At 42.1% G+C, this 27344-nt stretch overlaps 1 protein-coding gene across 5 annotated transcripts in view; it reads left to right on the top strand.

Moving 5' to 3' along the window:
* The window catches only part of LOC124272523 (lysine-specific demethylase 5A-like), a 48725-nt gene extending 24216 nt beyond the window's left edge, over nt 1–24509 (top strand). For 4 of the 5 annotated variants that reach the window (XM_046707731.1, XM_046707729.1, XM_046707730.1 and 1 more), the window contains 18 exons: nt 6054–6216; nt 7094–7213; nt 7977–8171; nt 8571–8685; nt 9380–9571; nt 10153–10303; nt 12429–12546; nt 13041–13187; nt 14333–14541; nt 15084–15222; nt 15773–15952; nt 16911–17060; nt 17941–18112; nt 18370–18996; nt 19701–19915; nt 20347–20596; nt 21016–21264; nt 21459–24509. In XM_046707731.1, coding sequence (XP_046563687.1) covers nt 6054–6216; nt 7094–7213; nt 7977–8171; nt 8571–8685; nt 9380–9571; nt 10153–10303; nt 12429–12546; nt 13041–13187; nt 14333–14541; nt 15084–15222; nt 15773–15952; nt 16911–17060; nt 17941–18112; nt 18370–18996; nt 19701–19915; nt 20347–20596; nt 21016–21264; nt 21459–22456 — 4390 coding nt within the window. In that variant the 3' untranslated portion in view covers nt 22457–24509. The remainder of the gene's footprint in view (nt 1–6053; nt 6217–7093; nt 7214–7976; nt 8172–8570; nt 8686–9379; nt 9572–10152; nt 10304–12428; nt 12547–13040; nt 13188–14332; nt 14542–15083; nt 15223–15772; nt 15953–16910; nt 17061–17940; nt 18113–18369; nt 18997–19700; nt 19916–20346; nt 20597–21015; nt 21265–21458) is intronic. The other variant, XM_046707732.1, reaches the window with a different exon arrangement.
* Nucleotides 24510–27344: the final 2835 nt, after the last annotated feature.

Raw genomic sequence — 27344 nt, 5'->3', positions numbered from 1 at the left:
CAGCAATATGGTTTGAAATTTTTGTCCTAATTATCTGTTTATTCACGTTGTTGACATGATTTTTCATCTTGTTTACAATTGATGAAAACTTGCATTCATTGCAGATACCGTTTGTAGGTTGCTGATCCGCATTTATTATGTCCTAATTGTACTTCTACATGTTCTTCCAGCTTTCGCTGTCAACTTTGTCAGCATTTATCTGAAATTGAATTTAATAATTATTTATATTCCATTCTTAGAAGTGCCAAGGACAGGTCTAGACAGCTTTTACAAGTCATGTCTAAACCGAGTGATTGCGCTGATAACCGTTTATTGCTGTCTGCTGACATTCACCATTCCAGTGATTTACCAGTTGTTGCTACGGAGCATGTTGCTGTGGCAGATGGTAGCTCCGGCTCCAGGAAGAGGTCGTCAACATCAACTATAACCTCGTCACAGTCTAAGAAGACTAGGGCATCGTCTTCTCAGAAGAAGAAGTCGTCTGCAGATAAGACTCCGGCGAAGTCTTCCCATGGGGCAGCGCACAAGACTAGGTCCTTTGCTGCAGAGATCATCCCGTCAGATGAAGTAGTCGTATATAACAAGCCACCCATCCTTTTTCCTGAAGTAGCAGTGAAGAAGAAGACGAGGTCTTCGTCTACAGTAACATCAGCAGTCATCTCAGCACAGTCAGACTATCAACGCAGACATCAGATAGAGATGGCAGGTCTTCACAAGTGCAGCAGTCCTTGGGAGAAGCCTCAGTACTCTCAAATGCGTCGTCCTCATTGCATCAGCAGCCTTCGTCGCAGAGTTTCAACCCAGGTATCTTCATGCAGCAGTCTACTCAGCAGATGTTGGACCTGATTGAACGGAGGTTCGCGCAGGAGAAAGCTAAGATGAAGGCCCCATCTACGACGAGCCTGCATGAAGGACGAGCAGCCTGCAGATCGCATCCTGCTGAAGATAGTAGCCTGCGGGAAGGAGGAAACCTACGTGAAGGATCACACACTCAACGATTTTCCACGACATCTTCACAAGAGCCTGCCAGCATGGACAATGATGAATCTGCAATAGATATTCCAGAGGAGCCTTCGCGCAAGAGCAGAACCAGACGTTCACCGGAGCATCGCAGATCATCCTCCTCAGATATGGACAGCCATCAGGAGCCTGCGCGCAGGCACCCTACATACCATAGAAGAGAATCTACACCTTCACGAAGGCACAGAGATATGTCTCAAGGATCCAGGGAGGATCCTTATCTGAATCAGTCGCCTGTGCGCAGGTCTCCACGCAAGTCTCCACGAAGATCTCCACGCAGGTCTCCACTCAAGTCTCCACGCAGATCTCCACACAGGAAGGAGACACAATGGCAACCATCTCAAGAACAAGAAGCCTCTAGATCTGAAGATGATGGCGGAATCATATTCTCTGATACAGAGATCAAATCTTGGACGGCAAATGGATTGGAACTTGAATCACCTTCTAAAGAGGATAATGAAGCATTCATGTATAGGATGTCAAACGAGGACTTTGATACACTTACCCTTCCACCCATCGATCCTGTCTCGGATGTACCGGAGAACCTCAGCACAGCCTTCAGGAAGGCATTGAAGTTCCAGAGTCAAAGCGTCCCGCCATTCAACGCCAAGAAGTTCTCTCTTCACCACATGGAACCCTTCATGAAGGCCCCAGAGATAGATGAGAACTACAAGATCATCAACGACTCCCGATCTAGGACTTATAAAGTGGAGGATAAAAAGTTGGCACAACTAGACACAACTACCAGACGTACCTTCTTTGGTCTAGCCAGGTCAAGAGCCATCAATGAAACCCTCATGGCGAAGTTCAGAAACTCGACCTCTGAAGAAGATAGAATGATCTACTCGGCATTGCTGACCCAAAAGAAAGATCATCAGTTTATGTCCGAACATCTGGCATCCACATCAGCGGTCCTGACGCTCTTGAGAAGACAAGGATTGCTGTCTTCCTGTAGTTGGTGTGAGCGCTTCACCAAGTCACTATACAGAGCTCCGTGGTCAGCAGCATCTATCTTCGCAGGGGAAATTGAGGACGTGGCCAAGGAAGTAACGAAAGAGTCAAGGGAGGTAATGATGATCAAGTCCAACGATACACTAGCCAGTGTTATCCGTCAGACGTCGCAACGCTACTCCAGCAAGTAGCCAGGGAAAAGAAATACGGCAGCTCCAGAGGAGGCAAGGATTCTTTTCATCACCCAACCGGAGCTCCCAGAGGTAACCCCGGAAGAGGCAGGGCACCCAGGGTTGCCAGGAACTTCAGACGCTGAAGGACGGGTTCGGAACGACTGGAGTCTTCCAGCCCCCAGCCGTTCTCATACAACCTTCAACCGTCGGTGGACGTCTACAACGCTACTGGAAGAATTGGGGAATTCTTCAGGATGACTACGTATCCCAGACCCTACAGAGAGGATACAAGATTCAACTACAAGCAGTACCACCATTGACAAGCAACTCTCTGGCCCACAACTATGCTGCCGACCAGATGGAGAACTTACTCGACGCCATCACAACTCTAATCGAGAGGGAGGCGATCGAAAAAATAAAACAGGAGTTAGTCACGCCCAGTTTTTACTCCACAATCTTCTTAGAACCAAAGAAAAATTCCAGGGAAAAGTTCCGACTTATGTACAACATGAGGAAATTCAACCAAGATTATCTACGCAGTCCCGCAAAGTTCAGAATGATACATCTTCCTCAACTGCAACAACTTGTACGTCCGTTAGACTACCTCGCCAGCATAGATCTACAGGATGCGTATCTTCACATCCCGATACATCCGGACTCAAGGAAATACCTACGATTCCTCTTCAACGGACGTCACTTCCAATGGAAGGTGCTACCATTTGGAATATCGTGGGCCCCTGGTTGTTTCACTGAGTGACAAAGCCAATCATCACATATTGTCGTTTTACCTGGATGACGGGATTCAAACTCATCAAGATCCCAGTCAACTCAGACTGCAGCTAGACTTCACAATCAGGCTACTTACTCAACTAGGATGGCTAGTAAATCTCCTCAAGTCGGAACTAGAACCCACACAGGATCTGCAATTCCTAGGAATACGGCTCATCACATTGCAGAATCGTATAGTCGTCCCAGAGGAGCGTTGGGTCAAGATACAGCAAATGATATCTCAAGCACTACTCTCCTCGTTACCACTACGAAGTTGGCAGAGCCTACTTGGTCTTCTCACGTCAGCACACGACATGACACGCAGAGGAAGGCTACAACTGCGCCCAGTACAAGTGTTCGTGAACGCTCATCTAGACAGTCTGGACTCCTTCGGACTACCGGACGGACTGAAACCATATCTTCTATGGTGGACTCGGAAGTCGAATGTTTGCGGAGGAGCCTACTTATCAGAGCCGGAGTACAACACTCATCTCTACGTAGATGCATCACTTCAAGGATAGGGAGCCCACCTCGACAATGAAGTGGCAGCAGGGAAATGGTCGAGTAAGGAGCAAAGTCTGCACATCAACATGCTCGAGATGAAAGCAGTAATAAACGCCTTACTACACTGGTCCAGCATACTAAGGAACGCACAACTGATGATTCATACTCCACAGTGGCGTTCTACATCAACAAACAAGGATCAACAAGGTCAAGGAATCTTCTAGACCTCAGCTTTCATCTGTTCAGCATAATAGACAACCTGAATGTCGACTTAAAAGCATGTCACATTCCCGGAGCCAAGAATGTGATAGCAGACGCCCTATCTCGTCCAACACAACCATCCCCGACGGAATGGATGTTATATAATCCAGAAGCTTTCAGATGCATCATACAGAGGATAGGATCTCCGCTGATAGACCTGTTTGCTACAAGGTTCAACAAACAGATACCAACATTCGTCTCTCTGGTTCCAGATCCACAAGAATGGGCAACAGATGCTCTAAGCATCTCTCTTGGGAAGGACTAAATGCTTACGTGTTTCCACCTCCAGCTCTAATACCGCAGGTGTTGCAGAAAATCAAGCAGACGCTGCAACTGATTTTGGTCGCGCCTTACTGGCCAGCAAGGGTGTGGTTTCCCATCCTCATACAAGAACTCGGAAGTCCAACCCTGCAACTCCCAGAGTGGCCGAACCTACTAATTCATCTGCACATCAAGCAAGTACACAGAAATCCAACAGTATTCCAACTACACGCATGGAACGTATCAAAACTTGCTTGAAGAAAAGAGGATATTCCGCCAGAGCAGCGAACGCAGTCACACTAGCTCTACGTAGATCAACCCGCAGCTTGTACGATGACAAGTGGCAGAGTTTTGAGAAATATGCATTGAGGAAGGGCTTCACAGCGATGAAAGCAACACATCCTCAAGTGGCGGAATACCGTTGTCATCTAAGACAAACGAGGCGGTTAAAAGGTTCAACACTCTCTACATACCTAGCGGCCCTCAGCACGGTTATCACCATGAAGACGGGTGTTAAGCTGACCAAAGTACCAGAGATATTGGCTCTACTACGCTCCTTTAAGTTGGAAGAGCAACAAAAGAAATTTAAAGCGCCTGCTTGGGATCTCAACCTAGTCTTGCAGCATCTCACCAGTGACGCTTACGAACCACTAGAAAGGACATCCTATGAGTTTCTAACACATAAAACTCTGTTCCTGGTCGCCTTGGCAACAGCAGCTCAGATGTCAGAAATCCATGCTCTGGCCTTTGTACGAATACGTTTTCTGCACATCGCAACATCATACATCTGGGATTGAGATGGGACTTTATAGCAAAGAACCAACTGCCCGGTCAACCAGACAGACAATTCCACATCCCAGCACTCTCGGCAGTCCTTGGGCCACAGGATACTCAGGATCTATCCTTATGCCCAGTCAGAGCATTGAAAGTCTACCTACAAAGGTCTTAGACAAGGAGACGAACATTCAAGCGCCTTTTCATCCCTCTATCTACGGAAATGCCTGCAGAGATCTCACGTACGACGATATCGATATGGATGAGAGCCGCCATCCTAAGGGCCTACAAAGCAGCAGGACTTGAGCCTCCACGAGCCTCCAATCCTCATAAAGTCAGAGCTCTGGCATCGACACTCGCTCTACATGGAAACTGCTCCATCTCGACAATAATGGAGGGCTGCTATTGGAAGTCAGAGACAGTGTTTGCCAACCACTACCTCAGAGACATTACTACCGAGGACGTCTCCGGCATTCACCAGTTTGGGCCTCTTGTTGTAGCACAACAATTGACGGTTCCTCAAAGGCGCTGAGATGAATCTCACCCTTTTATCACGTGACTTGTAAAAGCCAACGCTCGGAAGAGCTAGAGCTTAGAGTCCATGCGCACGTCTAGGACAGGCCAGCATGAGTGACAGACCCTATACTTGTAAGGACTTACTTGTATATGAAGAAGGGTCGCTTCTCCACTTGATACGAGCATCAAGACATGGAGTCGTATAAATCCACACTTAATGTCAGGAGAAGCGGTTCCAGAGAAATCTGACAAGTTGTGGTCCCCCCAAACTCATCAGAGGAAAGGATCAGCATAGTACTATAAGAAGTTCCCTCAGGGGGGTATGCAGGACGTAAATCAGCAATGAATCCAGAGTGGCTTGACCCACCACCGGTTCCATTGGATTCTACAAGCAATTAAGCATGAGTCAGGATAAGGAAAAATATGTGATTTTTAGATTAAAATTGATATTTTATACTTATCCTGACTCATGAGGTAAGCCCTCCCAACCTCCCATCATGGCACTCTGTATTTCCTGTAAACCAGGTGTTGGGCGTATTTTCAGGGAGAGTGAGGGGCATGTTGGATCATGTGACGGATTTCCCGCCAAAACAGCTAAAGGGAGATAACACTAGGTGAGTGATTTTACGTCCGCTTTTTTGACTGGAGCTTCAAAAGGGGATTCAAGTGTTCCACTATCATTCGCAAAAAGAAGGAGACAAGCAATTAAGCATGAGTCAGGATAAGTATAAAATATCCATTTTAATCTAAAAATTACATTATTGTTCAACAACATGACTAGTACTACATAATTGGAAAATTTCTAATTGTATCTATCTTCTTTAGGGGAGAGCCAAAGACATGGTATGGCGTGCCTGGTGAGTCGGCGGACGTCTTTGAAAGAGCCATGATGCAGATGGCTCCAGAGTTGTTTGAGCAGGCTCCTGACCTGCTCCATCAGCTGACAACCATCATGAACCCAAATCTGCTGATGGCAAAAGGAGTTCCGGTATGTTATCAATTTTCAAGTTCAAGTTGTACAAATGTTAATAATTGGCAACCAAATTAGTGCTCAAGGGTTTCATTAGGGTAATTAATCGGCCTCCATTTAAAGCTGACTCGTCCTGACATGACTAGATACTGTTCATAGCATGGTAGAACCAAGAGTCACTACCAGCAACTACCTGTGAGGATCCAGGTCTTCAACAGCCATAAAGTTGACTAGTGGGCGCGGATCATTGATTTGGATGCATGTTATTGTATTCCAATTGTGTGGATCAATGCTCATGATGTTGATCACTGGATTGTATGGTCCAGACTTAATTACTTACAGGCCAATGTCATATAGCTGAGTGTCATAATGTCATAATATTGCTGAGTGTAGAGAAGGGCGGTGGAGTAGCCTAGGGTTAAAGCGTCCTCTCGTCACGCCGAAGACCCTGGTTCGAGTCCCCACATGGGTACAATGTGTGAAACCCATTTCTGGTGTCCCCTGCCGTGATGTTGCTGGAATATTGCTAAAAGCGGCGTAAAACCCAACTCACTCCCTGAGTGTAGATAAAACAACAAACAAACAGTATCAGGTGGTGAAATTCACTTACTTGGTTGATATGCTATTGCATCCCAGTTGCATAGATCGTATTGTTAGTCACTTGATTGTCTGGTCCAGACTTGATAATATACAGACCACTGTCATTTTGCTGGAACATTGCTGAGCCTTGTCTTTAACAACAAACCAATGGACCTGATTTTATTGCATCACCATATATTTAGAGTTATCTGACTGTAAAATCCCATGATGATCACAATGTAAGCTTTAGTGCAGTAGTCAGTGAAACATCATAACATGGATGCAGTTGTCTCATACTGCCATTCATCCTCTGCAGATTGTCCGTACAAACCAGCATGCTGGTGAGTTTGTGGTGACCTTCCCCAGAGCCTACCATGCAGGCTTCAACCAGGGATACAACTTTGCTGAAGCTGTCAACTTCTGTCCTGCTGACTGGGTAAGTGCTTAATAAGCAGCCCCTTATGTATTACGCTGTTATTATCTCAAAAAAACGCTCGATATTTTTCACAAAAAAAATAAAAAAAATAAATTGGTAGATATATCAAACAGAACCTGGAGCAATGGTTAAAGCGTTGGCTCGTCACGCCCGAAGACCCGGGTTCGAATCCCCACATGGGTACAGTCAATGTGTGAAGCCCATTTCTGGTGTTCCCTGCCGTGATGTTGCTGGAATATTGCTAAAAGCGGCGTATAACCAAACTCAGTCAGTCAGTTTCTTTTTTCTTTTTCACTTTCCATGGAACTTGGACTTAAGTTACTGTGAGATGATTTGTTCTTTCAAATTTGTTGGGGCTAGGGGGTATTTATCATCTTCAGATGACTCTTGTTATTGTAGGTGGAGGTATGCTCTTAGTAGGTCTGTACCCTGTACTCATGAATTAGGTTTATAGTGTGTGTGGAATATTTCCAAATAATTTTCATCTGGAATATTGCTGAAAATGGAATATGCAGTGTAAGAGCCTTTTCACTCACTACTCAGTGGTGCCAGTAGCCCAGATTATGAAGGAACCAGATATCTGAGTTGCCTCCCTTAGTCATGTTAGACATCTTGGGAAAATTAGTGATTTGAATTGAACATTTTTGGTTTGTCTGCACCTTCCTTTGAAGTTTAAGCTAATGACTCTAATGTAACTGTTCAAAGTTGTAAACCAAATTTGCTCTTACACGCTACTTATATATATGGTATGGTCTTTCTTCAGCTGGGCATGGGTCGTCTATGCATCGACAACTATCGCTCCCTTCACCGTCAGTGTGTGTTCTCCCACGAGGAGTTGATCTGCAAGATGGCTGCAGATCCAGACAGTCTGGATCTCAACCTAGCAGCTTCCACACACCAAGACATGCTGGCCATTGTGGAGGAGGAGAAGCAGCTGAGGAAGAAGTTGTTGGATATGGTAGGTGTGATCTGCCCTCTACTGTAGTTCTTGAAAGGAATCAGGAGAGAGTGACAAGTAAGGCTGGTCACATGACTGTTTGCACGGGAAAAGGGAGGTAACTCGTGGGTGAATGTACTTTTACGTCCACTTTTGGGAACTACAAAGGATTCAAGTGTTCCACTAACATTCGCATAGAAGAGGGAGATAAGCAAAGATCATGAGTCAGAATGAGTATAAAATATCAATTTTACTTAAAAAATTACATTCTGGTTTCCCCCGCCGTGATGTTGCTGGAATATTGCTAAAAGTGGCGTAAAACCAAATTCAGTCAGTCAGTCCATTTTAACTTCCATTAGTACCCAAACCTCCCACATTAATCAGTCCTGTTCAACTGAACCTGTATTTATTGTGTTACAGGGTGTTGTTGAAGCCGAGAGAGAAGCGTTTGAGCTGCTACCTGATGATGAGCGCCAGTGTTGCTACTGCAAGACCACATGCTTCCTGTCAGGGATCACCTGTCCCTGTAGCCCAAGTAAGACCATACACTGGCTGTAGCTGGTCTTGGTATACTGGAAACTCTGTTTGATTCCCCACATGGGTATAATGTGTGAAGCCTGTTGTGTGACGATCACTAGAACCTACACTAGCTGTGGCTGAACTTGATACTTTGGAAACTCGATTCCATGTGTGCGTGCATGTGTGTGTGAGATAGCCTAGTGCTGTGTGTGTGAAATAGCCTAGTGCTTAAAGCATTTCCCCGCCATGATATCACTGGAATATTGCTAAAAGTTCCATTCCCCACATCGGTACAATGTGTGAAGCCCATTTCTGGTGTTCCCCCGCCATGATATTGCTGGAATATTGCTAAAAGTGGCGTAAAACCCAACTCACTCACTCACTCCAAACATGTGTATAATGTGTGAAGCCCATTAATGGGATGATCACCATATCACTAGATCAGTCTGATGATTATATAAGGAGCTATATAGTTAGTGATGGGTCCATAAGATTCCTCTTTAATCTAGTGGATAGAGCACCTGCCTCTACAGCAGAAGGCAGGTAGTTCAGTCTTCAGGCTCCACATTCCAAGAGATCTACATTATGTTCATTATTGTTATCATGTCTTGGCATTAAGGGCTTAATACAAACACTGTATGCCTCAGAATCTTGAGAGGCATTTAGCGTAATTGTTTTTCTTATGATGACATGCATTACTTTACTTCCAGACAAGGTGGTGTGCCTGTACCACACAGAACACATATGCAACTGTGACACAACTCAGCTATGCCTCCGCTACCGCTACACACTTGACGAACTGCCGTCCATGCTGCACAAGCTCAAGATGAGGGCCGAGTCCTTCGATAACTGGAATGTAAAGGTCAAGGCTGCACTGGATGCACCACAGGAGGATAAGTTAGGTAGGTGGTATGTAGGAGATGAAATATCAACAGCTATTTCTCTTGCAGGAAGTACGTGTAAATCAAAGCCAGGTTCTGTCAACTGTCAGCAGCTTATCATTGTTTTGCACGTATTGAAACCATAGTTCGTGGTAATTAATGTTTACATATGTGTCCCTAGTTTCCAAAGATTGTCATAGGATGATTGGGTGTGTTCAGTATGTGCCTGGGCACATATATTTGCATTCTAGTTGCTCATGCATTGAACCACTGGTTTACCTACCCTAACTTTGATGGCTACAGATTGGTGTGATATGCTATATCATAGCAGCATAAGACAACATTCAGTCACTATTCATGTCAACATTGTCAGCTATTTGTTTGCACTTCCTACAAAATATTAGTTAATCACTTGAAAAATATATTAAAGGAATTGACTATAGAGTAAGCACATTCTCATTCCATGTGTAAATGTTTGTTGTGATGAAGTATTTGGAAGGTGAGATTAGTTTCACATTGCTGTAGCTGCAAAATTGCTGATGCAGCGTTATCTAATCAATAATCACTCTAGTGCAAAAAGGAATTCTTTTTTCTTCCAACAGATTTACAAGAACTGAAGGATTTAGTCACTGAGGCAGAGGAGAAGAAATTTCCTGACAATGAGCTGTTGCAGCAGCTCACAAGTGCTGTGAATGAAGCAGAAAAATGTGCCAATGTTGCGAACCAGTTGGTCAGCAAGAAAGTGAGAACAAGGTATGCCACTAAGGTCACAAAAGTTATCTCCCCTTATTCTGGGTTATCCATGACTGATCAGTAGATTTAGCAATTTAGGGGCGGTGGGGTAGCCTAATGGTTAAAGCGTTGGCTCGTCACGCTGAAGATCCGGGTTCGAATCCCCACATGGGCACAATGTGTGAAGCCCATTTCTGGTGTCCCCCGCCGTGATGTTGCTGGAATATTGCTAAAAGCGGCGTATAACCAAACTCAGTCAGTGAGTTTTAGCAATTCTATACATATCGTAATACGTGTTGGGGTGTTACATTTCGCTCACATTTCTGTGAATGGATCATATCTCTTATTGAGTTCAATTCTTTATTCATGGTCATTAGGATCAAATATTCATGAATAATTTACAGAAAGTGTTTGTTTTTTATTTGAACTTGAACCCATTAGTTATTTATTAAGCTACATATACAAAGTGGAAAAATTCCAAAACATAAGGCTGTAAGTAGGAAGTTGTGACACTGTCATGATAACTTAACACTGTCAACATTACACAATAAGTAATTAACCCTTTCAACACCGCAGGCCGCTTAAGCGGCCACAACGTTATGAGTCCCCAGACACCGGAGGCCGATAAAGCGGCCAGGCAGTAGTCACGTCAAAATGAGACATAATTTTTGGAACCTACCTGACTTATGATTCATATATTAAATCTATCACATTTTACAATGTCCGAAAACACTTATTAAATTTCAATTTATCATATATTATCAGCAGAATTAAAATTATAAACTATTTTCCGCATTGTTATTGAAAACAACGATTCTCGGACACATGCTTGACAGCGGGTCTACAATAACATTGTCAAAGAGCAAAGTAGCGATGTTTCGAGGAATTCATTAAATAAATTGAATAAACTAATGAATAAAATCAACAACAGCATTCATAAAAGTTGTCAAAGCGTGCATATAAAATTACTATTTCCATCTTTTGTGCGATCATGTAATGCAAGTCAAGTCACTGGCGAGTGACATCTCGGCTCTCGCCGCCTCAATCTTCACGCTTCGGACCACGATGTTTAATCGAAAATATATACATGAAGCCTTTTTGTCACAGGTCATAACCTAGCCGCGATCGTCCAATAAGTTCCATAATTTCACGTACAGGTAGCGATTTCTTGCTTAATATGTTCAGAATAGCATTATTTTACCCAAAACTTTTGTCTAAATCTGAAGGGTTTAGTTTCACGAGGGCGGTATCCATTGGCGTAATATGATTGGCTGCCTCAGGTCGCGTGTCTGATTTTGACCAATCACGACCCTTATAGCAGACTGTGGCGAAAAGCGTCATTAGAAACCAATCTTTATCCAATAAAATCGCTTCTTACAACTGTGAAAATACTCTTTGCAAGGGTACAGTGATATTGTTGATGTTCAGAGCTTTTCGAGCGATGCCCGACATCAAAGCGATTCGCCATGTTCTGCACCACGAAGCCGGCGCGGAGGTATTTTCCGTTGTTATGTCATGCTACCGGCGGAAAGCCACAGATATCGGAAATAGGCTGACCATACATATTATTTAAGAAATCTTTTTATAATAATTTTCTGATGGCGTAAAATGAAAATATAAAAGAAAAGGCACGGGCATGTTATCACATGTCACAAATGGAAAAAAAATAAGCCATAGTTTTTGCTTCTTTTCGTGTGGTTTATCTGGGCGTTATAAATGTAAGCTTGCATTTTCTTTCAAAAATACATTTATTAAAGTTGTAGTTGTATTATTTGAATAATATTATAAAAATAAACTTCATATTTATCAACAGTAGGATTAGATCTTTTAAATGGTGTATGGGATGTAGTAGCAATAACGTTTTACAAGCTTTTAATTTCCTTCATAAACATAGGCTTCATCTATGACCTCAGGGTCTCTGGGAACTCGGTGTCATGGCAGTAAATGCCTCTGGTTGACTGGTGTTGAAAGAGTTAAATAATACATCAACTACTGACTCAATATTGTATTCGTGAATAGATATTTGTATTCATTACCTGTGATTTGAGATACATATCATATGTGTCTCGTGTATTCGTTACGGCCCTAGTAGAAGATGAATTTATTTTGTTAAATTATTGTGAAAAATATACCGATTACGTTTCAGGAATCGCCAAAACCTCGAGGGAAAATACATAGCCAAGTTAAATCTGGAAGAACTGAACATCTTTCATGAACAGGTCATCAGTCTGCCATGTGTTATCTTGGAGGCCAGGCTTGTCAAGGTCAGTACGAGTTTCAAGTTTCTCTGTGTACTGAACAAACTGTTCAAATAGCTTCAATTTTCACAAAGTCGTCAAAGCTGTTCACTGGACAGGAAGTGCTTCTTTGCGCCAGGAGGACGATTACCTTTTAGAAAATGGTAGCTGTCAAACCAATGATGTTTCTGTCCTCCCAGCAGACATACCCAATATGTTGCATACACTTCGCAACACATTCAGGCTAATTGATTTTCACTTGTAATGTTGCAACATATATTTTATATCAAATTGAGCTTGAGACACCTCAATAAAAGTCAGTAATCTGTATGGGTCATTGCAGGACACAATTAGCTCTGCAGAGTTTTGTCCCTTTGTGTCAGAATCCAGTGAGTATGGGTTCCAATTCACTGATTTGCCCTAATTAGGATTAATGTTTTGAAGCCTGTGATTACTGGATTGATGGCACCATACCCATGTTTGTGCATTTCATCAGCTTAACATCAGACATTACTTTGCAGGAACTGCTTGATAAGGTTGTCAAGTTCCAGACAGAAGCTAAGGATGCTCTAGATGCTGAAACTCCAGATTCTGAGAAGTTAGAAAAACTTATTGAAGTTGGAATCGTGCTTGATGTTGATCTCCCTGAAATACCAAAACTTAAACAGGTGAGTAGCTGTGGTTTTGTCGTCATTAAAACCCAGTGATGGGTGAACGATATTGAATTGCTGAAGTACTGAGAGATGTGTACCTGTAATAATACATTGAAAGCTGTCCAAACCGGCAATCCATGGGACCGAAATAAATTGCTGGTTTAGACAGGGTGCCGGATTAGATGGCCACGATCATTTTCCAACATGGTTGATTGGCTCCATCTTGATTGGACTGCTCATACCCATGCCAGCTTAGAGTGTTTGATTCAACGCGCAATCACTACTTCCTGATTATCTAGCATGCCAAGAGGATTAATAAGTGTATTGGATTATGGGTCCTTGATTGGTTTAGTCAGTGTTAATTACAGTTAAAATTGCTTGTTGGGACCGGAAAGTCGTGCCGGAATACAGAATGGACAGGTGCCGGATTAGACAATGTTTGATTGATCATAATGTTGTTGTAAAATGGTTTTACAGTGTGCCGGATTAGACAGGTGCTGGTGTATTTGTCATCAGTTATGATGAGACCTGTGTTGTGATCCTGATGAATAGAATGATTTATTGCATTGGTTCAAGTGATTTTGCCGCTTCAAATTGTGTTAGCTGTGTAGGGTGCACAATTACATACAAAGGAAAATATGTAAATATCGAGTCTGGACCAGATAGTCCTGTGATCAACAACATGAGCATTGATCTACGCAATTAGGATACGATGACATGACGTAGTAATAAGACATTCAATGTCTATTGTTGGGTGTTCTTCCTAAATAATAATTATATATGTTGTAGATACAGGTGTTTTTAGCTTGTTGTTTTGACATAGCTGCAATCACCACTTACTCTGCTAGCGACCTGTGAAGATCCGGGTAGAATAGGTCTTCAGCAACCCATGCTTGCTACAAAAGGCGACTATGCTTGTCGTAAGAGGCGACTAACGGGATCGGGTGGTCAGGCTCGCTGACTTGGTTGACACATGTCATCGGTTCTGAATTGCGCAGATCGATGCTCATGCTGTTGATCACTAGATTGTCTGGTCCACACCGATTATTTACAGACCGCTGCCTTATATAGCTGTAATATTGCTGAGTGTGGCATAAAACTAAACTCACTCACTCATTGACTACTCTGCTAGCTACAATGTACTGACATGTTGTGTGCAGGTATTGCAGCAAGCCAAATGGCTGGACGAGGTGCGGAACACCCTGAAGGACCGGCCCAACGTTACTCTGGAAGTGATGAGGAAGTTGATGGAGTCGGGGGTAAGCCTGGCCCCCCACTCAGCTGTAGAACGGGCCATGGCCGACCTGCAGGAACTGCTGACTGTCAGTGAGAGATGGGAGGAGAAGGCCAGGATTTGTCTGCAGGCCAGGTACGCACTCACTGTTGGAGTGTACATCCAGTCTTTGACATTACTACTCACACTACATAACAGGCTGTTGTCACACTATATAGAATACTGGCTGTCATCACACTGTCTAGAATGCAGCTTGTTATTTGTTACGTGTTGGTATGAAATTACAAAAATCAACAGTACTTTCAAGGGAAGTAACTCTTTATGTTGAAACTGCTTGAGATTGTCTCAATGACACAGTGGAATTCAGATTAGTGTGTTTGTGAATGAGTATGGTTTTATGCTGCTTAACTGTAATTGTAGATACTTCTGAAACACTCTGGTCCTCATCCAATGCCCTGTTACAATGAAAACTCACCACCTTTTTTATACTGAGACCATTATTCACATTTCATAATAATTCAGATGTCTGTAGAGATGTCATTACATATTGACATGTAATTATAATAATCATTGCAAAACTTTGAACTAATATATAAGAAAATTATTCAATACTATACGATTTGTTTCTGCATTCCTATCTCTCTATCGCGATGGCTAAATGTATACATGTGTTACAGACCAAGACATGTGATGACCACCCTGGAGGCTATCATCAGTGAAGCCAAGTCTATACCAGCCTACCTGCCTAATGTATGTGCTCTCAAGGAGGCTGTGAGGAAGGCAAAGGAGTGGACGGTCAAGGTAGAGGCCATCCAGGTAGGTTTGTTTGTTGTTGAACACAACACTCCGCAATAATTTAGCTATATGGAGGCAGCCTGTAACTAATCGAGTCTGGACTAGACAATTCAGTGATCAACATCATGAGCATCGATCTACACAATTGGGATACAATGTCAAGTGTCAGAGCCCATAAAATCTGTCAATATCATTGAGGTCTTACAAGTGTCATTTGCAGTGTGTTTCTGGATAAAAAAGACAATGGAAAATTTATGAGTTTTCTAATTTGATTAATCATCAAATTCAGTATTTATGCAAGTCATATGAAAATATGTGAAACATCACAATATTGGTACCACTCATACCCACAGTTCATCATGAATCTAAAATCATTATTGGTAAGTGTCTCAGTAACTTTTATAGAGTGTGTTTTATCATAAAGTGTGTTTTCTGTGTGATACTGTTTACTTAGAAATCCTCGACAATGTTGGCAGTATGTTAGTCTCAGGAAAAGACATTTTGATATAGACTCTGATAATCCATGGTAAAGTAGCACTGGTTAAAACCCCAGCTTTATCTTCCTCCCCAGAATGGAGATTCCTATCCATACCTGGACATCTTGGAGAACTTTGTAAACAAAGGTCGCCCGATCCCCGTGAGACTGGACTCACTACCTCAGGTAGAGTCGCAGGTTGCCGCAGCCAAGTCATGGAGGGAGAGGACAGCCAGGACCTTCCTCAAGAAAAACTCCACCTACTCCTTATTAGAGGTAACACTCGCTGTCAACAGGTTCATGCCCTTATTTTGCATTATGGCATCAGGGAAGACTAATGGTTTAAATTTTGTGCCCCTCTGTGGTGTTGTGGAAATATTTTTGAAAATGATCAACAGCAACAACAGGGCCTGGATTTTGAAGCTCTCTTAGCACTAAGATAGTTGTAAGTGCCATTCATTAACATTAACTTACGACTATCTTAGCGCTAAGAGAGCTTTGAAAATCTAGGCCCTGACCTATAGCATCACAAGTGCCCTGAAATACCTGAAAAAATTGATATATACTGGCACTAATGCCAGAAGCTCTGCAACAACGTATCTAAGGTATCAAATATACTCAAAACTCTGCAAGAACAGCTCAGAACAATCACAAATGTTGTAAGCTCTGCAACAACAGATCTGTGCCATCACAACGGTTGTAAGCTCTGCAACAACAGATCTGAACCATCACAAAGGTTGTAAGCTCTGCAACAACATATCTAAGGTATCAAATATACTCAAAACTCTGCAAGAACAGCTCAGAACAATCACAAATGTTGTAAGCTCTGCAACAACAGATCTGTGCCATCACAACGGTTGTAAGCTCTGCAACAACAGATCTGAACCATCACAAAGGTTGTAAGTCTGCAACAACATATCTAAGGTATCAAATATACTCAAAACTCTGCAAGAACAGATCAGAACAATCACAAATGTTGTAAGCTCTGCAACAACAGATCTGTACCATCACAACAACAGATCTGTACCATCACAAAGGTTGTAAAAGGTTTAAGCTCTGCAACAACAGATCTGTACCATCACAAAGGTTGTAAGCTCTGCAACAACATATCTAAGGTATCAAATATACTCAAAACTCTGCAAGAACAGATCAGAACAATCACAAATGCTTTAAGCTCTGCAATAACAGATCTATACCATCGCAAATGCAACTTCAACTCTTCTGTCACCTGTAGGTGTTGTCCCCGCGGCAGGACATCGGCATGTACACGAGTGGGAAGAACAAAAAGAAGAAGCTGCGAGAGGGGGAGCGTGACCGGCGGGAGAGTGAGAACAACAACACCATAGACATCAAGGTAGAAGAAACCCGAGACCCAGCAACCATTGTGAGTCCAATGTGTGGCTTACTTGGTCGTCTGTTAGTGCTCTTGTTGTCAGTGCTCTGTGGTAGCAGTACAACCTGCTTTTTCTGACACCCACTCAAAAATTGGGTTGCTGCACTTTCACATGGCTTTTTTTTCCAAATTTACTTTTACAATGTACTTTGGCACGTTTGTGATTGAAGTGTTTGTGAATTGAAGTGTGTCAGTGTATGTTGCAGTTTTGTGGCAGTTAAGACACTTTTTGCACATTACATAAAAAATTTGAAAGCTTCCTGCTTATATTTCTCTTCTGTTACTAGCATAATGGGGAATGATAAGGGATGATAAGATATATGAGTGAACAACTTCTTTAGTACAATTTTTCGCCAATATATCTTATCCTTCTTTTGTACGCCAACTTCTAAATGCCTCTCAAACATCTACCAGCATTTATATTCAACTTGTCTGTCATAATCCTTTCTTTTCCTTTTTTCACTACTTTAAAACTTGTAGAATGTATGGCATTGTTTATGAAACTTTTATTGTTTGATGTAAAATTAAAAGAACATGGTTTAATTTTTAGAGAATCTCTATGAATCTACACAAAATTTGGAATGGTTAGTTCTGAGTTTACTGATTTTGTTAGTCCTAGTCTTGACAAGGGACTTCTGATATTGGTTCAAAACTGATAGTTCATAATGTCATGTTTATTCAACATACCAAGGAATTCTGTCTGTCTGAAGATATTTTTGTTCCCACAACAAATTTGTTCAACCAATAACTTTATAATCATTTAATGAATTGTTTTCAGATTTGTGTAACAGCTTCTTTGTTTGTAGGGAAACTGTTTGGTACCCTTAGTGCATGTCTTGGAGTTTTCCAAACCGATACCGGTTCATTGCAGGTGGCAGCCTTCAAGGTGTCGGAGCAGCGAGAGGTGGAGTGTATGCGTGACCTGCGAGGCCGGAACTTGGACAAACTACACTGTCCTGAAGGGGAAGCCAAGTTCTGTATATGTCGAAAGGGGGCATCAGGTTTTATGTTGCAGTGTGAACTGTGCAAGGATTGGTTTCACGGTGAGTTGGATCTGTCGAGCGACATTAGAACTGTGTGAGCGACATTAGAACCGTGTGAGCGACATTAGAACCATGCTTTTGATCACTGGATTGTTCGGTCCAGACTCGATTATTTACAGACCACTGCGGTATAGCTCGAATATTGCTGAATGTGACATTAAACAACAATCTATATTTCAACAGACAAAAGTAAGGACTGAAATAGATGAATTATAATGATATCTATTGTAGTTAATGAAGTGTTTCTGTCGTTACAGGTACATGTGTCCCGTTACCGAAATCTGCCAATATGAAAAACAAGACTTCCCAAACAGCTGTGATGCAAGCAACAAAAGACATGAAATTTTTGTGCCCCCTCTGTCTCAGATCCCGACGACGCCCTCGTCTGGAAACTATCCTCTCTTTACTGGTGTCTTTACAAAAACTCCCTGTCCGCCTCCCCGAAGGGGAAGCCCTACAGTGCTTAACAGAGCGAGCCATGGCGTGGCAAGACCGGGCACGACAAGCTCTCACAACCAATGAACTTGCCTCAGCCTTAACAAAACTCAGTGTGTTGAGCCAGAGAATGGTTGAACAGGCTGCCCGTGAAAAAACAGAGAAAATCATTAACGCTGAGTTACTCAAGGCAGCAAATAATCCCGAACTGCAAAGCCATTTGGCTAGTGTTACTCAAAGTGCTTTCAGTGGAGTTCAGAACGGGACGCCACAGAGAGAGATCAATTTGTTCAGCGTTGACATAGACAGTTCACAATCTTCCATTCCCATGTCCCCGCAGTCATCACAAACTTCAGACGATATATCCACCGACATTGACACCATCCCTGTAAGTCACGGCAGCATGTCCTCGGAACATGCGTATTCTTCAGTGTCTAAAGCCACATCAAGTAAGTTTATCTTAAGCTATTACATTGTGTTATATTATTATTATTTATTCATTGCTTAGTTAATGGGGCAGCAAATGGTACTAGGTCTATTGAGCTTGTTATGGTTATCACCAGACGGAACAAGTTTCAGTTGTAATGATTGCAGGGGTGGTGGCCTAGTGGTTAAAACATTCGCTCGTCACACCTAAGACCCAGGTTCAATTCCCCACTTGGGTAGGGGAACCAGTGGAAGATCATTTCTAGTGACCCCTGCCGTGATATTGCTAGAATATTGCTAAAAGCGGCGTAAAACCAAACTCACTCACTCACTGTCAGACTGCATGGTATCATATTTATTGATATTGTGGATTTTGGCTTCATTTTAAGCATGTTGTTAAGAATGCAATAGAAGACATGATAAGGATTATTTCAAGAGTCATCTGTTATGTTAACAGAACCCATTTCTGGGGCATATCATCAAAATGGTGAATCCATGTTTTACAAATATTGTAAGTATGTTTATAATTGCGTGTGATGTTTAGGTATGCGGAAGAAACAGGCTTGGAACTATATGTATCCAATATGAATTTAAATGCGGTGTTGGGTCCTTGAGGATCTTTCCTGTAGTGGATGAGCTGAGTGCACACAGCGCTACTGCTGAAATATTGAAAAATGAGGTTTAAGACAAAGACTCTACTCACTAACGCTGGTCCCCTTCTGTTCAGCTATGACCCCCCGGAAACACCAGCGGAAGTCGCCACTGGTGCCGCGGCAGCTGGAAACCCCGGTGCTGGAGCTGTCCGAGATCGCTAAATGCCAGCTGGAAGAGCTGATGATGGAGGGTGACCTGCTGGAGGTGTCCCTGGATGAGACGCAGCATATCTGGCGGATACTCCAGGCATGCCAGCCACGTCATGAGGAAAAATTCATTGACTTTGAGGTAGGGTAGTTACCTCCCTTTATGGAGGTGGTGAGGTAGCCTAATGGTTAAAGCGTCAGTTCATCATTCTGAAGATAGATAGGTACAATGTGTGAAGCCCATTTCTGGTGTCCCAAGCCATGATATTCCCTAATATTGCTAAAAGTGGCATAAAACCATACTCACTTAATTCCCATTATGAACCAAACTTTAAATCTTGGTTAGGCACTTAGTTGAGATGCAAGGGTTACTTGTTTGCTTCTTCAAGTCTACCTATGCCATTTAAACCACATGAGCTCTGAGCCTTTGCTGGCTGTTTGTTGGTTATAAGCTTTTTCTTTCATGAGCAAATATATAACCTAAAAAGGTGTATGAAAAGGTGATTATTTTTGTGTAAGTGTGTAATCGGAGAACAGTGATTAATGATGCTTTATTTTCCAACACTTATTCAGGATCCTGACAAGGCAAATGTAACAATGAAGGAGCGAGGGGAGAAGGTGAAGAGGATAAAGAAGGAGAAGGACAAGATAAAGGAGAAGAAGATCAAGATCAAGAGGAAGAAGGAGGGTGAAGACAGCACAGGGGTTGTGGTTATCAAGAAGATCAAGGAGGAGGCAGGAGTCGAGAAGCCCAAGAAGAAGAAGATTAAAATCAAAGATCCAAACAAGGAAGTTCTGGACAGCAAAGAGAAGGAGAATAAAGGTAAGGGCAGTGTTAGTTTCAAGATCAATTAAAGCTTGTCTGGGGACAACAGGATACGACAATCAATTTATCCAGCTGACGGAAATATGGAGATTGCCATACTTCCACACCAGGGACCCTTGCAGATCCGGGTTAAAACTCATCTTCAGTAACCTGTGCTTGTTGTAAGAGGCGACTAACAGGATCGGTGGTAATGCCTGCTGGCTTGGTTGACACGTCATTGAATCCCAATTGCATACAATGACCCAATTGCGTAGATTGATGCTCATTCTGTGATCACTGGATTTTTGGCTGAACTTAGTAACAATATGCAAGGTGAAAATTAATTCCAGGAGTTAAACTTTATGAACACAATCTTCATTTTACAATGAAACAACTGAAACGTGCTTTAATTAATTCATGCTTCTTATTACTTACAGTTTCTGGTAAAATTAAACCGAAGGAGATTGGTGACAAGGCCAAAAAGGAAAAGTGTGAAAAGCTGAGAAAGAAGAAGAAACTGAAGATTAAGCTTGAGGGAATGAAACAGCTCGGGGAGAAGACACCCACCATTAAGAAGATCCGTATCAAAAAGGACAAGTCCAAGGACGTCTTGGTTGTGGATGAAGATGATGATGAAGAAGAGAATGATGAAGATTGCTCAGCTGTGAAGTGTCTGAAGCCTGTTGGTGAGTGAAAAGACCTTTCCCCTATTTCTACAGATTTGATTTGTTTTGAAAGTCTGCCGTTCCCATGTACAAATAGACCTCCTAATCATGAAGGACTACGTGATATGTTCACAATTTTTTGTGTAATAGATCTCTTTCTAAAATAAAAGTAGTAGCATTAGGCTGATTACTGATATGCTGTATTTTTTTTGTAGGTGAGGAGGTGAATTGGGTGCAGTGTGACAGTTGTGAGAAATGGTTCCACCTTCTTTGTGTTGGACTCGGCAAAGAGGAAGTGTCCGAGGACGAGGAATATGTTTGCTTTCAGTGTGTGCAAATTAAGAACGGTGTGATACCCACCATCAAGCAGGAACCTCCAGATGAACTGCTGGCAACACCGGACAGCGCAGACGTTTCTTCTACAGCCATCAATGGCAACGCTGATCTACCTCTGTCCAGTCAACAGGTTGATGGGAGTGTGGAGGATATGGAACTATCAGCAACGGCTACAGTATCTGATGTCCTGCAAGGGGTAGTCACAAACGTGGTCAACGCTGAACTTGCTGGAGAAGTTGTCGAGGAGGAGGAGGAAGAGGACGATGATCTTGAGGAAGATCTTGAAGAGGATGAAACTCATGGTGGTGAAGAACATGAAGTTGAAGATGATGAGGAGGATGAAGGAGAAGAAGAAGAAGAGGAGGAGGAGGAAGAGGAGGTTGAAGCAGAGGTCGAAGCAGAAACACTGGATGCAAGTGCAACTGAGGATGTTACTCTTGTGGAGGATGATTCACGGGCTGAGGATATTGATGCTGAAATGGATGGAGAGGAAGAAGTTGAAGAAGATGGAGGTGAGATTGTTGAACTTGAGGAAGATGAAGAAGAGGAGGATGTTGAACACTTCACCACACAGGAATCTGAAGTCAGTACAGCTGTGACGACAACTTTAGAGGCAGTTTCAGCTATAGCTTCAGAAGTTGACTATTCTCAGTCAGTGGAAAGTGCGGACTCGGAAGTGGTGGAAGCAGATTTCGTTGGTGATGTGCATGAATCAAGTGTGGAATCTGCAAGTAGTTCAGTGTTGTTAGCAGACTCTTCCAAAGACTCAACAACAGCAGCAGCAGCAGCAGCAGTGGAGGAGGAGAACAGTGAAGAACTTATGGACATTGAGGAAATGACCTCAGAGGCAGTATCAAGTGTAATACTGTCGTCATAACCCTTACTTGCCATCGCCCACAGCAGTGACTAGTCACAGCTACATTCATTCATGGTTTGCTGGCAAAAATGTGGTTTTGAAGTGTATTTTCATTATTTTGAATGTATGGAGAAATTTGAGACATCGTGTTGCAAATAACGAAAGAGTCACGGCCAGATTGAATGTATCACGTGGTGAACTAACAGCTCCCAACAAATCCTGTGTGGTAGACTCTTTTTGAATCCTGAAGCAGATTATCACAGCACCCTACCAGACATGCTCTGATTGGTTTGTATATGTCGACACTGATTACCCTCTCATGATTCATAGCTGTCCTCGTCAATGAATGAAGATGTTTGTGTGAATGATAATTGTACAAAGGTGAAACCGTACACTCTATTAACTGATGAATAATTTGATGATGGTTTATGTGTGTTGGAATTTCTACTCTAATTTAACACCTACAATATATATATGCTTAAGAAACCTACCTCGGTTGGATGACTTGACAGTAATATTCCTCTTGGTGGAACACCAGGTGGCTGTGGCTGTTTTTTGCAATACTAATCTAGTTAGACTGCATCAATAAACTAAACTAAACACCGACTATTTTCTCTGAGGTGGTTGCCTTACGGTGCTTAAGGGCTCTTGAACATGCAATGTTTTAATTGTATTACCTTAGCTAAACATTTCATTCACAAAATGTATACTACAATTTTCATGTAACAAAATAGTCATCTTTAATTAAAGGTGTTGTCATTGGCAAAGTCTTTGAACAGGTTTAAAAATCAGGACATTGACTGTCACCCAAAGTTATGCTTCAAGTTGTAACATCACGAAAATATCCCAATGCCATTTGTTTCAAGCAAAATCACTGATGTATTTATGAATGTATGTTAAGTACTCTTGTACGGATTAACTAGTTATATTAATTACTTACACTGAGTGGAATTGAGACACTATAATGTAGGGTTGAGATTTTTCAATGGAAGCGTATTCTAACTGAAATAAGGCAGTTGACCCAAACATTTTTTTTAGCCCATTGTGGGAATGTTGTGCCAACAGAGCTTTTCACAGATTGGTTTTGTCAACTAAAGAAAGAGTTCATTATGTGATCTCGAGTTTAATATGTTTTGACTTGCCATGCAAATCAGATTAAGATGGTCCACTTTCAAGCTTTACTTGAAATCTTTTGAACTGTTTGTCCATGTTTTCAATTTATTAACTTGAATGGGAGAGTGGATTGAATTTGTTAAGTTTAAAACTTCTTCTAAACCAGGTAAAACCAATAAGAAATTATTCTATTTCGAGTATTGACTCCCTTGGCCCATGCCTTTGACAAAGCTTTAAGCATAGTAGTTTTTCATTACCATGTTTCTTACCTAATTACTTTTTCTATTTATTTAGTATGTTGCTACCGGTTAGAATTTTGTGAAAACATAATTCCCAGAACAGATGTGGTACTTTTTTGTTTTTCATTTTCATTTTAATAAAAAAACAAACCTGATGCAGTCCAGCTCGATAATGTAAATATGTCATCTTTTGTATTATTTATTTATGTATATCAGATTCATTATGCATGGTGTCATTAATCACGTGTCATTTATCTTCCAGTTTGTATAAAGATCATAGCTTTTTCGTCCCTGTACATACCACTTTGCTTGTAGTAAGGTGTATTCTATAAAACATTGGTGATCTTTTACTGTGTCACAGAGACAATCTTAAAATGGTCTCATTTTAACCGTTTACACCATTAACAGCGAATTCGATTTAAGTTTACACCATAAACGTTTAGTTTGTTAGATGTCCTCATTATGCAGTCATGTTGAAGCCAGATTGGTTTCTGTTTGGTTCACTTCAGTTCATACATCAGTAGGTTCACACGTGCCGGTCTGTTTATGTTTTTTTGTTGTATGGTGGAGAGACAGCTCTTCAGTTTTTGTTGCTGATTATTTTACGGATTTGTTTACAATGTGGAAGACTGTTTGAAAGTGCTGTTACCTTGTCTATGCCATCATCCCATCACTCGTTGATGCATGGCAAATGTATGAAAATAAACAGGTCTGACAACTAACTTGTTGCTTATGTCTCAATTCAACAGCTGGTAGATTGATGGGCATAGTGTGTGTGGTCTTGTGCATAGAGTGAGTGAGTTTAGTTTTAAGCCGCACTCAGCAATATTACAGCTATATGGCGGCGGTCTGTAAATAATCGAGTCTGGACCAGACAATCCAGTGATCAACAGCATGAGCATCGATCTGCGCAGTTGGGAACCGATGACACATGTCAACCAAGTCAGTAAGCCTGACCACCCGATCCCATTAGTCGCCTCTTACGACAAGCATGGGTTACTGAAGATCAATATTCTAACCTTGTGCATAGAGCCCAGGTCACAAATCAGTTAAAGTTAAGCAACATTGGTCACAGACAGTCCATGGATGAGTTATCATGTTCAGCAGCTTGACTCCTGAGAGTTTCTATGACTTCTAGGAGTGGTGGGGTAGCCTAGTGATTAAAGTATTCGCTTGTCACACAGAAGACTCTGTACCCATGTGGGGAATCAAACCAATGTGTGAAGCCCATTTCTGGTGTCACCTGTTGTGATATTGCTAAGAGCAAAGTAAAACTAAAACTCACTCACTAAAGGATCTGTCCTGCCCCACAACTAAGCACATGTGTTGTGTTAAAAATTGCCTTTTCACCCAGCAGAAAATGGGTACCCAGTGAGATAAGTCATGTGACTATTAACCATCTAACGCCTCACAGGCAGCTTGGGTTATCCGGGGTAATAATGTCCAGCATGTTGTATGGGCTTAGAGCATGTCCCTGCGGCATGGAGTTCAGCACTATATGTGCGGCCTTATTGTTATAGTTTGAAAACACCAAATATGTAATTAGAGCATAGATGAGGCAATATCTAAACCACTCCCATGTTATGCGAAGGGGTTGTCCCAGTTTCCAAAGCACTAGCATGCTTTCAGTGCCAAGTACAATGGACCCTTACTGGAATTGTAACGGAACTGAAAGATGGTATATGTGGCTTGGAACAGAGATGTATTGAATGGTATAATAATAATAAGCTCATAGGGGCTTGTATTGCTGAAAATAATACGTCCTAGGTCCAACACTCGTTCACTGATAGCCATTTGTATACTATTTTTATGTATTGATGGCGATCAGTGAACGAGTGTTGGACCTAAGAAGTATTATTTCCAGCAATACAAGCCCCCGTGTCTCAGTAGACACAGTAAAAAGAAAGCAAGCATACATCAAGTAGGCTGCGATAAAAGCCATTTTACTTCCGCTTCTGGAATTTGTTTTCTGATGGACAGCGATATTGTTGTTTTACAATAACTCTTCCTGCTGCTGATGGGACGCACGTTAAAATCACGATTATCACTGATTCAATTTAAAAATAGTTGAGACCATTTATAAGGACTAATAAGTCAACGACACGATTGAAAGACTCTTCTAAAGAGCGCCCAAAACAAAGCCGTACTTGGACCCATTGGAACGTACCCTACCCCAGCTGGATCACAACACGTTAAAAGGTTCAAAAATATGAACCCGTGAAGGTCCGGGTAAGAATTGATCTTCAGTAACCCATGCGACTAACCGGATCGGATGGTCAGGCTCGCTGACTTTGTTGACTCGTGTTATCGGTTCCCAACTGCATAGATTGATGCTCATGCTGTTGATCACTGGATTGTCTGGTCCAGGCTCGATTATTTACAGACCGGCGCCATGTAGCTGTAATATTGCTGATATCACTTACGCCGCTTTTAGCAATATCAGGGCGGGGGGCACCAGAAATGGGCTTCATACATTGTACCCATGTGGGGAATCGAACCCGCCATGAATATGAAAGGATTCTTGAAATGCGCACTTTTGAAGAAAACACAAGATAAGATCAGTTACTCTTGTTGTTGAGTGTAAGAATTTGACGATGAATAAATAAAATAAAATACGATGAACTATACCTAACCTGCGTATGTTGCCACTGATCCGGAGTCCCCGTGGGTAGACGTCAACACCAACAATGAAAATAGCTAACATGTTACACATAATCACAGATGACTTTAGAACATTCAACAGCCCACGTTAAAACACCGTATACGACGACTTAAGACGTTCCTGAGTGAACCCTTAACGCTCGACAGACGATATTATCAAACGTATTAATGCGATTGTCAGGTAAACGTACTTTGACGCCGATACAAATCAGCTGACTCAAGGTATAACTACAGATATACACCACCTCAGTCGCTATATATAGACTAATACATACATGCTACGACCTGTCGGTAACACGGGGTATGTACATCACGTGACTGTCTGACGTACAGCCCACGACAGATTACGACGCTATATAAAGACCAAAGGATCAATGAAACGCTAGTTCGACGTCCACCTGATACTGTGAGTACACAACCGTCTATCACAGATGGATGGCATGCATGTAAGCTTGTCTAAAACACTGGGATATCCGTTTCCATAGCCTGCTTCGGATTGGTATCAGCGTGGACTTTTAGGGTCCATGGTATCAGTGCTTGTTTTTTGTGTTAGGATTATTTATACTTCCGTGGAACTCAACAGGTAACCCACACTCGGTGCGATATTTAGAAACGTGGTTGGATTATTCCTGGGATTTACCAGGAAAACATAAATATAGCAGGCCAATGAGTTGATCTGATCATATAAAAAATATAATTCAGAGATTAGATAGACTCGGGTTGGAGTTACCACAATCAGATCGTGTATATACTCTCATATAAAACCTTGAATTTGGTGTTTATTTGACAACAATGCTTGTTCAACAGGCATCAACAATGGTTGTGCTAACGTCTTCCTGGAGGTCTGAAAATGCTATATCTTCTTGGAAAACTCTGAATGTCAATTTTAAGTCGCC

This window comes from Haliotis rubra, unplaced genomic scaffold, assembly GCF_003918875.1.
Source record: "Haliotis rubra isolate DU_JTF1 unplaced genomic scaffold, ASM391887v1 Scf170, whole genome shotgun sequence".
In the NCBI taxonomy this organism is placed as follows: domain Eukaryota; kingdom Metazoa; phylum Mollusca; class Gastropoda; order Lepetellida; family Haliotidae; genus Haliotis; species Haliotis rubra.
This window is presented reverse-complemented; position numbering and strand designations above follow the sequence as displayed.